At 36.2% G+C, this 12,370-nt stretch overlaps 1 protein-coding gene across 1 annotated transcript in view; it reads right to left on the bottom strand.

The window, feature by feature from the left end:
* Positions 1–12,370, bottom strand: part of AFG1L (AFG1 like ATPase) — a 62,764-nt gene that overhangs the window by 22,243 nt on the left and 28,151 nt on the right. Inside the window, exon 9 of the mRNA XM_014312039.2 lies at positions 2,927–3,009. Coding sequence (XP_014167514.2) covers positions 2,927–3,009 — 83 coding nt within the window. The remainder of the gene's footprint in view (positions 1–2,926; positions 3,010–12,370) is intronic.

The raw sequence follows: 12,370 nt of genomic DNA, 5'->3' as shown, positions 1-12,370 counted from the left end.
ATTGACCAAACAATTTGCAAAATTAAACTGTGAAATTAAAAATACCACTGTCATCTCTTTATTAGCAGTTTTAGCAGTTTCCCAACCTCTGTTCCTAATACTGCTTGGGAAAAGATCAACCACAGATGGTAAAATGCAAAATATCTGTGCTGATATCTGAAATAAAGTTTACATTCATCTTCTAGGCCACAAGAATTAAAAAATCAGTCCAATCAGAAAACTTTTTTTTAATCACTGAATAGGGTAGAAAGCCAATCTTTCCATGTTTTATTCTTAAAGCACAATTGATAGATAGATAGATAGATAGATAAGATTTCTAGCTGAGAATAGTAAATTAATATTACAGTAGACAACAAACTAGAACTAGGATATAGAGTGTTTCACTGAAGTTGGTGTAAACTCTTTTGGTGTGAAATCTTATAGATCTTGATGCACTGAAGTCACACTGCTTCACACAATTCTAGACATCCTCTTAACTGACAAATGAATATCAGCTTGTTAAACACATACTCTCCTGCTCATTAGGCCTTAAGTACCTTAAAAATGTTAAGAGCAAGCAGAACAGAAGTAACTACATTTTAGCTAAAGCTTAATGATGACAAACCTTGTAGATACAAAGAATTTGGGAAAAAAAATTTAAAACTCAGGAACTTATACAAGTGCCATTTGGAAGACTTGAAAAACCTTTTTTGACTAGGAGGTTACATAAAATTCTAGAAGTTTCTCTCAATATTGATAATGATGTGATGCATTCCTCTGACAAAATGATAAAGAACAGACAACACCAGAAAAAGAAGGCCATAAAAGGGGGTAAAGAGTTTGTGCACGTGTGCATAAATATATCTATATATCTGAATCTATCTCAGAGAGTATGTGCACGTGCATGCATATGAGTAACAGAAATTTCAACTGAAAGGCTACCAGAAGAAACAGGTGAATTTGATGCTAAGGTGGACATTTGTAGCTATTTGCCAAGAAAGTTTGTTTTGAAAACAGATACCTGAGACTGAGATCGATGAAGTTGCTTTGATCAGGCATCCTGTAATGGTGTTACACTGACTGCTCTCAGAGGAGTATGAAACAGCTTTAAGTAACCCTCAGTTACATGTTTTAAATGAAGACAGGACTACACAAGATATGAAACATCAAGAGGATTCTTTAAACAAATGTGACAATGATACTATAGCCATTAATAGAAGAACATATACATGCTGAACAAGAACATTTTCTTTGGGGGACAAGACTTCTAATTAAATTTTAGAATCTGTAGCAAAATACTGTACACAGTACCTAATTTTAAAACAAACCAAACAAAAGGAATCCCCACATACTAAGCTAGTTCTACAGGGTTAAAGCTCTAATGAACCAGTTTGAATAGAATAATGAATAAGATTCCCTCAGAAGAAGAAACGACAAAGAAATAAGTACCTAATTCTATTGGCAGCTATGGGGGTTTTTTAATAATTTTTCAGCCCACTGCTTCCTAATGATTTACACATCAAGTTCTGAAGGCAATCCAGTAAGGGAACATAAGACAGAATTATTGCCCATCTTTGCAATTCACTTGATCAGAAGTTTTACAGCAGAACACAATGAGATACTTTGGCTGGGTACTACTCCTGGAACTTGTTTATATTGCTTCTCCTGCGAGAGCTGATGCCACAGGCACCATGTTTGTCCTATTACCTGCTACAAACCGCAAACATCCTTTTCCTTTCTTCAAAGTATGGACACTGAGAAAACATCCACCAGAAAGTCACAGAGTGTAGCAGGCCCAGGGAGCAGCACCACAGGCAGGGACAGCAGCACTCAGAACAAGGGCCATGATGAGCACAGGTATATCAGTGGTGGCTTCAGAAAGTTCTTCTGAGCAGGCGTGACAAAGCACTGAGCAAGTGCAGCCAGGCAAAAATACAGCACAAGAGCTACTTTTCTCAAGTTCATATAGCCACAGTTTAAGGATACAGAACTTGCACTGGACCTGTTTTCCATATATGAAACTCTGTCACTTCCTTTCAAAAGCAAGAAAAGTTACCAGTTGTAGTTCTACCAAGCAGTATTCCTCCTTCCAGACAAACAGCTACAACATCTAACTTCATTAAAAAGCAGCATGGACATACATGGTTCTAAACACCCATCACAGTGATGAAAATACCCCACCTTTCTGGAAACATGATTTTTAAATCAGTATTTTAAAAATACAACTGTTATAAATCTATTATTAAATTATTGTAGTCTGCTTTGTTCAGGTTGTCACTGAGTAAACAATATTACAAGAGAAAATACAAGACAGAAGAATGTTTGCATTGCAAAGGTTTCAAAGTATTAAAGAGGATGTTCCTATTAGGCAGATTTATGCTGCAAGCAGAAACACATCTGTGAATATATTTTAAAATATATTTATTTGCAAATATAAAGTGCTAAAGAAATTTTGTCATGATAAACAGAAACAATCTGTCAAAACAGAAGGGTGTTGGGTTTTTTAATCCACAGCATTGGAAACACCCAAAATTAAATAAATCCTTGTCATTGGATTTCTATAAATACTTAATTACTTAAATACAATAAGGATGTTATTCTATTATAAGAGAATTGTGCAGTCTCTTACAAGAGGATATTCATCACTTTCTAACCATCTGTCACTTCAGTTCTCCAAACACCACACCTCCCCAAAAAATCTAATTAGTTTTTATTCAGTCACACATTATAAATGATGCTAGTGTGGTTACCAAAAATGTAGTTTAATGAAGTTAATATCAAGGCATAATGGAAGGCGGTTTGCTGAACAAAATGGACCAGAAGGCAAAGAAAGGAAAAGTCACACCCTGCTAATTCTACTACACATTTTTCTTTTCCCGTTGAATAGGAAATTATTGGCTAATAAGAAGGAAGAAGGAAGCTAATATAATATCATAGATAAACTTACAGGTAGTAAAGTTTCCCAGCAGCTGGAAGCACTCGTTTCCTGTAGTCTATTCCAGAATCAAGCTGGACTGTGCTGCAGTATTTCTACAGAGACAAAAAAAAAAAAAGAAAGAAAGAATAGCTTTCCTCGAGCCAAAGCTGTATTTACTATTGTCTGTAATACAGAGAAGACACACTGCTGTGATAAACCATCAGCATGAATATCATCTGCAAAACTGAAATTCAAGATCTAAAAGATGAAGTCTCATTTGCAATTGTCAAAGCAAAGAAATAAGCTGAAAATCACTCACATATGCAAAACAAAAAGGCCTATCACAAGTCCATCAACTAAAAAAATAATATAGATTGGAAGTACATGGGATGAAATGAGGGTGGATATTACTCATTCTCTCTAGGCACAGCGTTGTTGCAAAAATTATTTTCACATTAAAATATATACCTTTTGAAATACAAAATTAGAAGCACTAGAAGTTTAATGGAACACAAACAAATTCTAGCAACAAGTGAAACTACTTCTATTTTATAAGCTAAAAATAATTTTATCTTTTCCTTATACTAAGAGGGGTAAAGATTTTTGATCTTGATACAAAGATCAAATGTATAAACCACAAGTTTTGCTGCAAAATGGATGAGGGAAGAATAAACAAAGCTCTGTATCTAAAAGATTTTATTTCTTTTATGCAATGTCTGAATTAACTCAGAAAAGGATATTTTTTGCTCTCCTTTAAACAACCTGTAGGATTCTAAGTGTGACACAGATGTCCCTGAGTAGTTACAATAACTGTTTCTGTTAAAAAACTTAAACCCAGCTGTACCAAAGGGTGCTTTTTTTGATTCAAGGCCCGAGGCTGAGAGCAAGATTCTCACTACTATCAGTAAGATCAAGATTTTACCCTCCCTCCCACCCCCAACAGAGGGAATAGCTCTGCTTATCTGTTATGACTCCTTCCAATACACACAACTTCTAGGTGTTACATATAGCAAGAAGCAAAAGAAGCTATAGAAGAAAGAGAGGAAAGTTTTAGTATTTTAGAAAATATAGCCGTATCAACAATTTAATTTAAGCAATAAAACTTTTTTTTATGTAATTCAACACCAGTAAAATTCTTCCATTTGCTAGAATCCACTAAATTAGTCTGCTTCTTCACTGCACTGTGAACTATTGGTTTATCTTTAATATTCTTGTTAAGCATTTCATATTCTGCATGTTCGAATTTTTCAAGGCCTCCTTGAGGCCAACCAAATAACAAAATTGGAAATGTCAAACCACAGTCACAGCAACTAAGTTGCAGGAAAAATATTTAGAAGAACTACCATCAGTGATTTAAGGACCAATGGCCCTTTAGAACAAATGCATCGCATAGGACACAGATCACAAATATCTGCAGGAATTACTGTGATGACTCAGTGCACTAATTTTTTGCCCTTGGCTATTAGTGAAGGCTCTATACCTACTTTTAACCTCCAAATTCTCTGCAAAGAGATACAGCTGAAGAAAGAAGGTAAAACAAAAATCATCCTGGAAGCACAGAATCCCAGGAAAATCCATGTATCTTTGATTCCAGTAAGTGAAAAAGCCATGCTAATCAAATCATTATCTTGGACTAAGGCTACTGCAAACACAATAGCATTGGTGCTACAATATTATTATAATCTATTCCCTTTCTTTTCTTGAGAGCTCACAAAGAAAGAGAATAACTGAGCAGAAGAAAAAAGTTCCAGAGGCATGTAATAAATAATATGCACAGGGGAGGGAGGATGTTTAAGCTTTTCTTCAGCATCTGTCTGGCAGCCAAGGCCAGAAGGAAGATTACTGAAATTTCACAGTAAAGCTAGTTCACTTACTTTTTCTTTGCCAGCATCTTTCTACCCATTGGTTTATTTTTCCCAAATAGTAGAATAACTTAAGTACTATTTTCTTCATGTTAGTAGGGGAAAAACCCCAGAGATTAATACTACAGCTTTGAGGACGATGAGATTACTTAGATTGACTTTAGATACTTGCAAATTTAGTAATGCTGTTAATCAATATGGCTTGTTTTTTTCCTGGAAACAAGAGATGGGACTTTTACATGAATTCAGCCTCATCTCTTCAGCCTTCAAGTCGGATTTATAAACTCTACCGCTCCCTCAGGGTGTTGTGTTGCACATAGTGAAAAGTGAACATAGACCCACATATACTTGAGAGTATTCCATGGTTATGGTAGAAAGAACAAAAGCACACCTGAAGACTGTAGCTGGTGTAAATTTGTTCCCTGATATTTACAGTGGTGCTGGAGGCTCAGCTGCCAATGACAAGCAGGTGTCCTGTGCACTCAGATACAGACTTGTACTGGGCTATGTTATGCAGGTCTGTGCAGCTTGATGAAACAGAAATGGGTGCCCACTGCTACACTGCTTTAGTCTGCTTGTGTTCCACTTACAAATTTGTCACTCCTTCCATGCACCAACAGCTTTTATGACATAACACTGAATGAGTTTCAGAGATAAGAACCATGAAACTGAAGATGTAAATACCACCAATACAGCTAAAAAGAAGATGCCTTTTTCTTCTTTTTTTTTTTCCTTCCTTCTCTTTTCTCTGTCTCTGAAGTAATTACTATTATCACTCTTCAGGAAAAAACACTATCATTTGTAACTCTAGTTAAAAAGAACTTGTGTGTTCAAAAAATTATTTATGTTTTTGGAACCCTTTTAAGATACAAACATTGCCTAACAGAGATATTTCCTTCCCTATAAGCTTTGTTCGTATGTCCGTAATGATGTACTATTTTTGATTCTAATATGATACAACATGATGTAGTTTATTTAAAAAAAAAAAAACTGTTAGATGTAAGACCTTTCAGCCAAAAATGCAATAGCAGAATCCAGTTCAGAGATCTGTAAAATACAGTTAATATAGTCCTAGTGATTTTTTGCTTCCTTAGGAGGTGAAAGTCAACTGAACCAAATGTAAACAAAATGAAAAAACAGAATTCTGATGTACAGCAGTTTTCTGTAATACACAGTGTAAGCATAAAAGCAGAGGACAGCTAACAGGAACCAAGAAATACTTAGTCCTTTTGAAGTTATTTGGCATTTTACTCCAGGAAAGTTCCTAATTAATTGATGTGTTTGGTCTCTCCAGACTGATGGTCAGTTCAGGAAAGTACTCTGGCCATTTAGAGATCATATTCTAAATACACATAAAAGAGCCACAGGAATTTCCCAACCCTTCTACAGGTTCAGGTGTCTATCCACGCTCAGTGCTAATTATTTTCACTGAGACACTTCAAAGCTCACCCACACCTATCCTGTTAAGACACTCTATGAATATACGTAAAATAAACGGCTCCTGCCATTAATTTCAAAACTCAAACATCATCATCTGAATCACAACACACTCAGAAAACAGCCCTTTAGGACATAGTTCCTGCAGTTAGATTATAAGCTGCCTTTGCAGGGTAGGGACAACTTTTCCCTATGTGAATATATTTTGAGTACAGATCCATAGATGTTAATGGAAAATAACATTACAAAAAAAACCCCAAACCACCAAACAGAAGTGGGAAATGTTATTTACACAAACTGAGCTCAGCACAGTAGAGGAGGGAAAAGGTGGGACAGCAGCAGCAGCGAACCGAAGTGCAGTAGCAGGAGCATTGCTCACACTGCCACACAATAACACCACCATCTCTTCTCTGAGTTAAGAATGTACCCTTGGGGATAGCTCTAAAGGGAGATGCAGCACATGGTCACTTTTGCTCACTCAGAAAGGTCACAGAGAAGTTATGTGCTGAGTAGAGATCCAAAGGTTTTCTTTTTGGGGTCTCCTTCGTCAACAAGGATACCCACTCTGGTTCTTTGTTTCTGCACACATAAACATTCACTTATCTGTTTCACAGGAAGGCAGAAGGAAAAATATTCATATTTATAATTTTTTTTTAGGATACATGCTTTAAATGTTAAAAAGACAGCATATAATCAGAATATATAACAAAAGAAAACAAAGCACACCAAAATAATGTAAATGTCCAAGCTAAACATTTAAAATACTAGATTTGGAAAAAAGAAAACCAGATGCATGGTTGCATGGTATGGAAAAACAAATCCTGCTCACAAGTGTAAAAAACGAAATACTGAACATCAGAGAGTTGCCTATGTTAGTATCACCATGCATCTTGTCTACCCTTCACAGGTATCAGCAACATTATTCTCCTGCATGATGGTACTAAAAAATCACTACTATAATTTAAAGATCCTAGAAGTCTGGAGAGGGGTGAAAAGATAGGTTTCTCTAATTTCGGCTTCTTAGAGCATGGGGAACACCCCTACTAAGATTACATACAGAAGTTCTACTTTCTCCATCTTTGGACTTCCTCATCCAGCACAGGACTGATTAAACCTATGGATGTGATTGCATTCTCACACTCACACTCACTGATCACCATAGAATCCTAATCAACAGCCAAAGAACTAACTGGAGTGCTCAGGCTGTTAGCACTTAATTGTCAAACCCATAACTATAACAATTGGTTTCCATTCCTTAAGATGGAGTTTTAAATTTTCAAATTTCATTTTGGGCTAAACTCCTTTTGAAATACTTAATACTGAAACTACAGTCAGTCTAGTGGAACCATCCTCATTTTCCAACAGATTTTCTATTCTATTGAGATATTTAAAGTCTGACTTACCCTATTTAATTCAAATGCATAAAATTAATTAGTTATTATGTATTTATGTATACAAAGAGCAAATACAATTACAGAATTGAAAATGCAATTAGTAAGCAAAAAATGCAGTGTAAGCATGGGCTCATTCCCACTGAGTGGCTCAAAAACTTTTTATTTCAGAAGGGAAAAAAAAGGTAAAACCTCATGGCTCAACTCAAGACACTTAAAACAACCACCTTTAGACAGAATAGATAAAATCAGACTGTCAATAGACCTATTCTAGAAAGTTATTAAATACAGACTAACAAATACTTTTTTTCCAGTAAGCATCTCTGATATTCCTTTATTGCTGCAATCAAGAACAGTAGCTATTAAAATGTTTAACTGCTCAAGAAATTAAAGCACATGACAGGATAGATTATTATGAAGAAAGAAACTTCAGAAAATTTCAAAAGGTAATCCAGGTTAGCTGGATAACCTGCAAGTTCTCAAGTTTTAAGTTTTGGCAATAAATACTGCCAAATATAACTTTTGCAATCAATCTTTTTCTTACACTTGTGTCACACATGTCTCCCCTGTGTCACAAAAAGCCCTGAAATGCTATAGAAGGCCTTGCAGTCCACAATGAACACCACACTAAGTACCATGCTCCCTCTGAGCTCACTTATTGTGATCATCTTGTAACACTTGATGATGCAGGTGAGTAGATACTTCTTAACCTTGAAGATCACCTTAAGTTAACCCAATTACCATTCTCTGCTCTGAATTGTAATGGTATTAAAACAAAAACCCAAAAAAACCCCATCTAAATCATCCTATTAGACCACAAGAACAGACAAACTAATCACCCCACAGTTCCAATCAACAGCCAAAGAACTAACTGGAGTGCTCAGATTAGCACTTAGCTGTGTCCATCTGAGGACCTCCAGAGAAGGTGCAGGGGAACAGAGATCCATGAGTGCTTCAGTTTAGGAGGATCATCACCTTAATTCCCACACGTGCTGAGTTTCCACAGCCTTTCACGCCTGGTTCAAACCAGACACTTGGAAAATGCAGCAGCAGCACTGCAGTATCAAATGCTCATTTTCCATATGAGCAAGGAAGAGTACAGCTCTATCTCCAAGCAGGCAAAGCTGCACAATTCATACTCTTGGCCTCTGAACAAGCCCATTAGAACACCTACTATCAGTAATCATGCCTATGTAAGAAGTGCAACTTCCCAGCCACTCTTTCTGAGGAAAACGAATCACAATTTTCACATAGATCTCACTGTCCTTTTCAAATGCATCCTCTGAGTTGGTCTCCATTTACAATACAGGATCACTAATACTCCTTTCCTCCAGCAAATCAGAAAATAATTCGATTGTTCATTTGCAATCATTCTTTTCACACATTTACATTCAGCCTAAGGCATTCTTGCACATCACACAACATGCAGACATGCGATGAGAGTCACCAACTAACAGAGAAAGAGTTCCTCAGGTAAACAAAGCTCACTAGACTTAACCTTTTTTATTTTTCATTGACTCCATATAGTGTTAAATTATCAACTAGAGTATTATTTCTTCTTTCTTAATATTCTTCCTTAAGCAATTTAAAGAAAAGGCTTCTCCATCCAAAGAATACCATTACAACTGGCATTTTCTATAACTATGGCAGAACAAGAATCATCTTAAGCAAAAATGTAGTATGTAACGAAAACAAATATTGCTGATACACAAAGCATACCCACAGGTTTTTAATTCAGTGTACTTTCAAAGTCACCAGCATGTGACAGTCACCAGAATATGAAATTTCAGAACGTGAATCTGGAGCTGGACAGGCTAAGTGTATAGTACAAGGGTAAGTGTAGCTTCCTCTCTGGTGCAGCTCTACAAAGAGATCAACCAGACTGTTAGTCAGGAGCATGCATGGTACAGGTGAGGCACCTTCAAAGGGCTGCTTCTTTTCTCCTTTTGCCTTACCTGAAAACAAAAAAAGAGAACAAACAAACAAAAAAGGAAATTAATCAAGTTTGTAGCACTCCTAACTTTCTGCTCCACTAATCCTTGGGATTGATATGTACTCAGGGAGAGGAGGAAGGAGAAAGAGAAACACCAGGTATTTGATAGCGAAGAAAACTTGGTCCAAGCATTGTTGGATGTATATATAGTTTTTGTCTCCTTGTTCAGATGTTGTTGAAACAGTAGACTTTAAAGAAAATGTCAATGAATCCGCATAAGCACTATACATGACCTCTGGGGTAATTAGCAATCATTCAAAAGCAACAAGACTAAGTGTTCTATTCTTTATTACTGTCAGCTCTTCTCTTGATCAGCATTTTAATAAAGATGGTTCATTGCTAAGACAGTTTCATGAATCAGTCATAATTACATTCTGACATGCAGTGAATAGTAAAGGAAAACTAAGTATCACTTCATCAACCTTTCTAACCTTTGTGCAAGTATTAACTGTAAATAATTTTTACACTATCTTACAACAGAAAATCTGCATATTTCTTAGCTTTGTACATACTCTACCCTAACTGAATTTCTTGTGACCTATACCTGAAAAAAAACCCCAACGTTACAATCAGGAATAATTACTTATCTGGCATGGTATTCAGGTACTGCCTTTCACAGACCAAATTAACTTCAAGCAGAAAAGGCTATTTGCTCTACAAAATAGTGCAATGCTTTACAGGGTTAACTAAAGGTTTTTTACAGTCTTTTCCCCTATATTCTTCTGCAATAATGAAATATGGGAAATGATTGCAATAGCTTCAGATACTTCATGTTTACCCCAATTGCAAACACTGTAACAAAACTAAACAAAAAATCCAAAGAACCACATGAACAAATTTTGAGGAAAACTTTCTAAATGTCATCCAAGAATCCTGTACAATATCAGGGAAAGTAATCACTCTCAAGTTGATTTGGGATAACAAACATTTTGCTTGCAAATTATTTTTCAGTGGATTTAGAGCAAAAATATCTGGGAAAATAAAGATTGCCAAATATAACTTTTGCAATCAATCTCTTTCTTACACTTGTGACAAGAACATTTAAACTTTAAACTGAAGAGTTTAGCAGAGATAAACTGAGAGACAAAATTCATTCAGTGGAAGTTGCACAAGTTTACATTACAGCCTTCAAAACTTTAGCAACTAAGAAACCCCACCATTCTTGCTACCACAAGGAACATACGATCTATTGTACAACTTTTCAATAACTTATTTTAATGTCTAGCTACAAATCAGCTACCCCCTAAGAAGAGGAAAAATAGACAATTAACTTGTAAAATAATGGTGCATGAATAAAAAGAGAGACTCTTAAAATGTACTGTTCTGTGAATAGTATTTCAGATATTCAGACAAAAGGTGAAAGAATTCAGGAGGTACAGATGTGGCTGTGCCGGCTCGGAGACAAGGAGCCTCTCCTTTTTCCAGTCAGGGAACAGAAGAATGGCAGAGTAAACTTCCATGCACTAAGAATTACACTGAACAGTGCTCCCCATTTCCCATCACTTTGGAAAAAATCTTCCTTGCAGAATAAGAATAAATACAAAGGAAAAAAACCCACCTGCAAACCACAAATCACTGCAAAACACCCAGTTTTGCTAAAGGACCAGTAATGACTGTAACTTTCAATCTCCTAATAAGCAAGCTGTGGTGTTCTGTGAGAAACAAACACCTAACACCAAGAGTTCACGCTGAATTTATAACATGATGTTGCGTAAGCTAAGGGTCAAATTCATCCCAATACGTATACTTCACTGGAATTATACCCTGGTCGAAGTTATTTGTCTAGATTTCTTTTATGCTGTTGTTTTTCTTTTTAACATTTGATTTGTATTTCTTTTCCCCAGTATTAGCCTTTGCTCCTGCCAGAACTGTTGGCAGCCAGGAAAAAAAAAAAGTAAAGGAAAAAAAAAGTAGTCATGATTTACGAAACTGAATTTCCCAGAATAATAATAAAAAAAAGTGATTAAGATCTAAACAAAGGCTAAAGATGGCTTACGCTTAGCTCTGATGAGGTCCACTACCTCATTACCCACAACTGAAAACTTCTGATGCATTTTGTTTCAAGGGAATCCAAAAGTCCTTGCTGTAAAGCAGGCTGGGGGGTGCAAGGTCCATTCACTCTTTCTGTACCACAACCATTATGTAAGAAGTATAAAACACTGCCTTTATGCTGCCAAACCACAATGACTCTTCTTACATCAAAGGGGTTTTGCCACTAGGGTTTTTTTTCTCTGAAATTTATTCAAGGCAAGGGCATCGAGACAACAATTCATACACGCTAATTACACCTAATTATCTATTCCTTTTTTTCCCCCCTTTCCACCAGCTTCGGCCAGTGTTATTTGCTATCTGGGTTTCTCACAACCTCCCCTTGCCCTGTCCATCCAACTCAACAGCAAAGTCTTTGAAGAAAACAGTTGTGGCTTCTTAGAATTTTAACAATATAAGGTTCAACTCAAATTAAATTATTCTATTATTAGTTTTGACACATTTATGTGTTAAATATGAAGGCCTCTTGGTTAATTTGACAAATTCCTCACATCTCTTCACAACTAGAATTGCTGGTAACACCCTCTCTTGTAGGAGCTTCTCCTCATGCTTTCTTTTCATGATCTAAATGAAATGTTTATTGGATTAAAGTTCTTCTCTGCAGACCTCCACGGTGGCCTGTGACAAAGAGCTTAAAAGCTTTATTAATTGGCTTGGGCTTTTCAGGGGGAGGCAGGACCTCATTTCACATTACATCACAAGCAAACAGAACTGCCACGTGTAATTAGACTAATTTACCCTG

The sequence above is a fragment of the Geospiza fortis genome, unplaced genomic scaffold, assembly GCF_000277835.1.
Source record: "Geospiza fortis unplaced genomic scaffold, GeoFor_1.0 scaffold98, whole genome shotgun sequence".
In the NCBI taxonomy this organism is placed as follows: domain Eukaryota; kingdom Metazoa; phylum Chordata; class Aves; order Passeriformes; family Thraupidae; genus Geospiza; species Geospiza fortis.
This window is presented reverse-complemented; position numbering and strand designations above follow the sequence as displayed.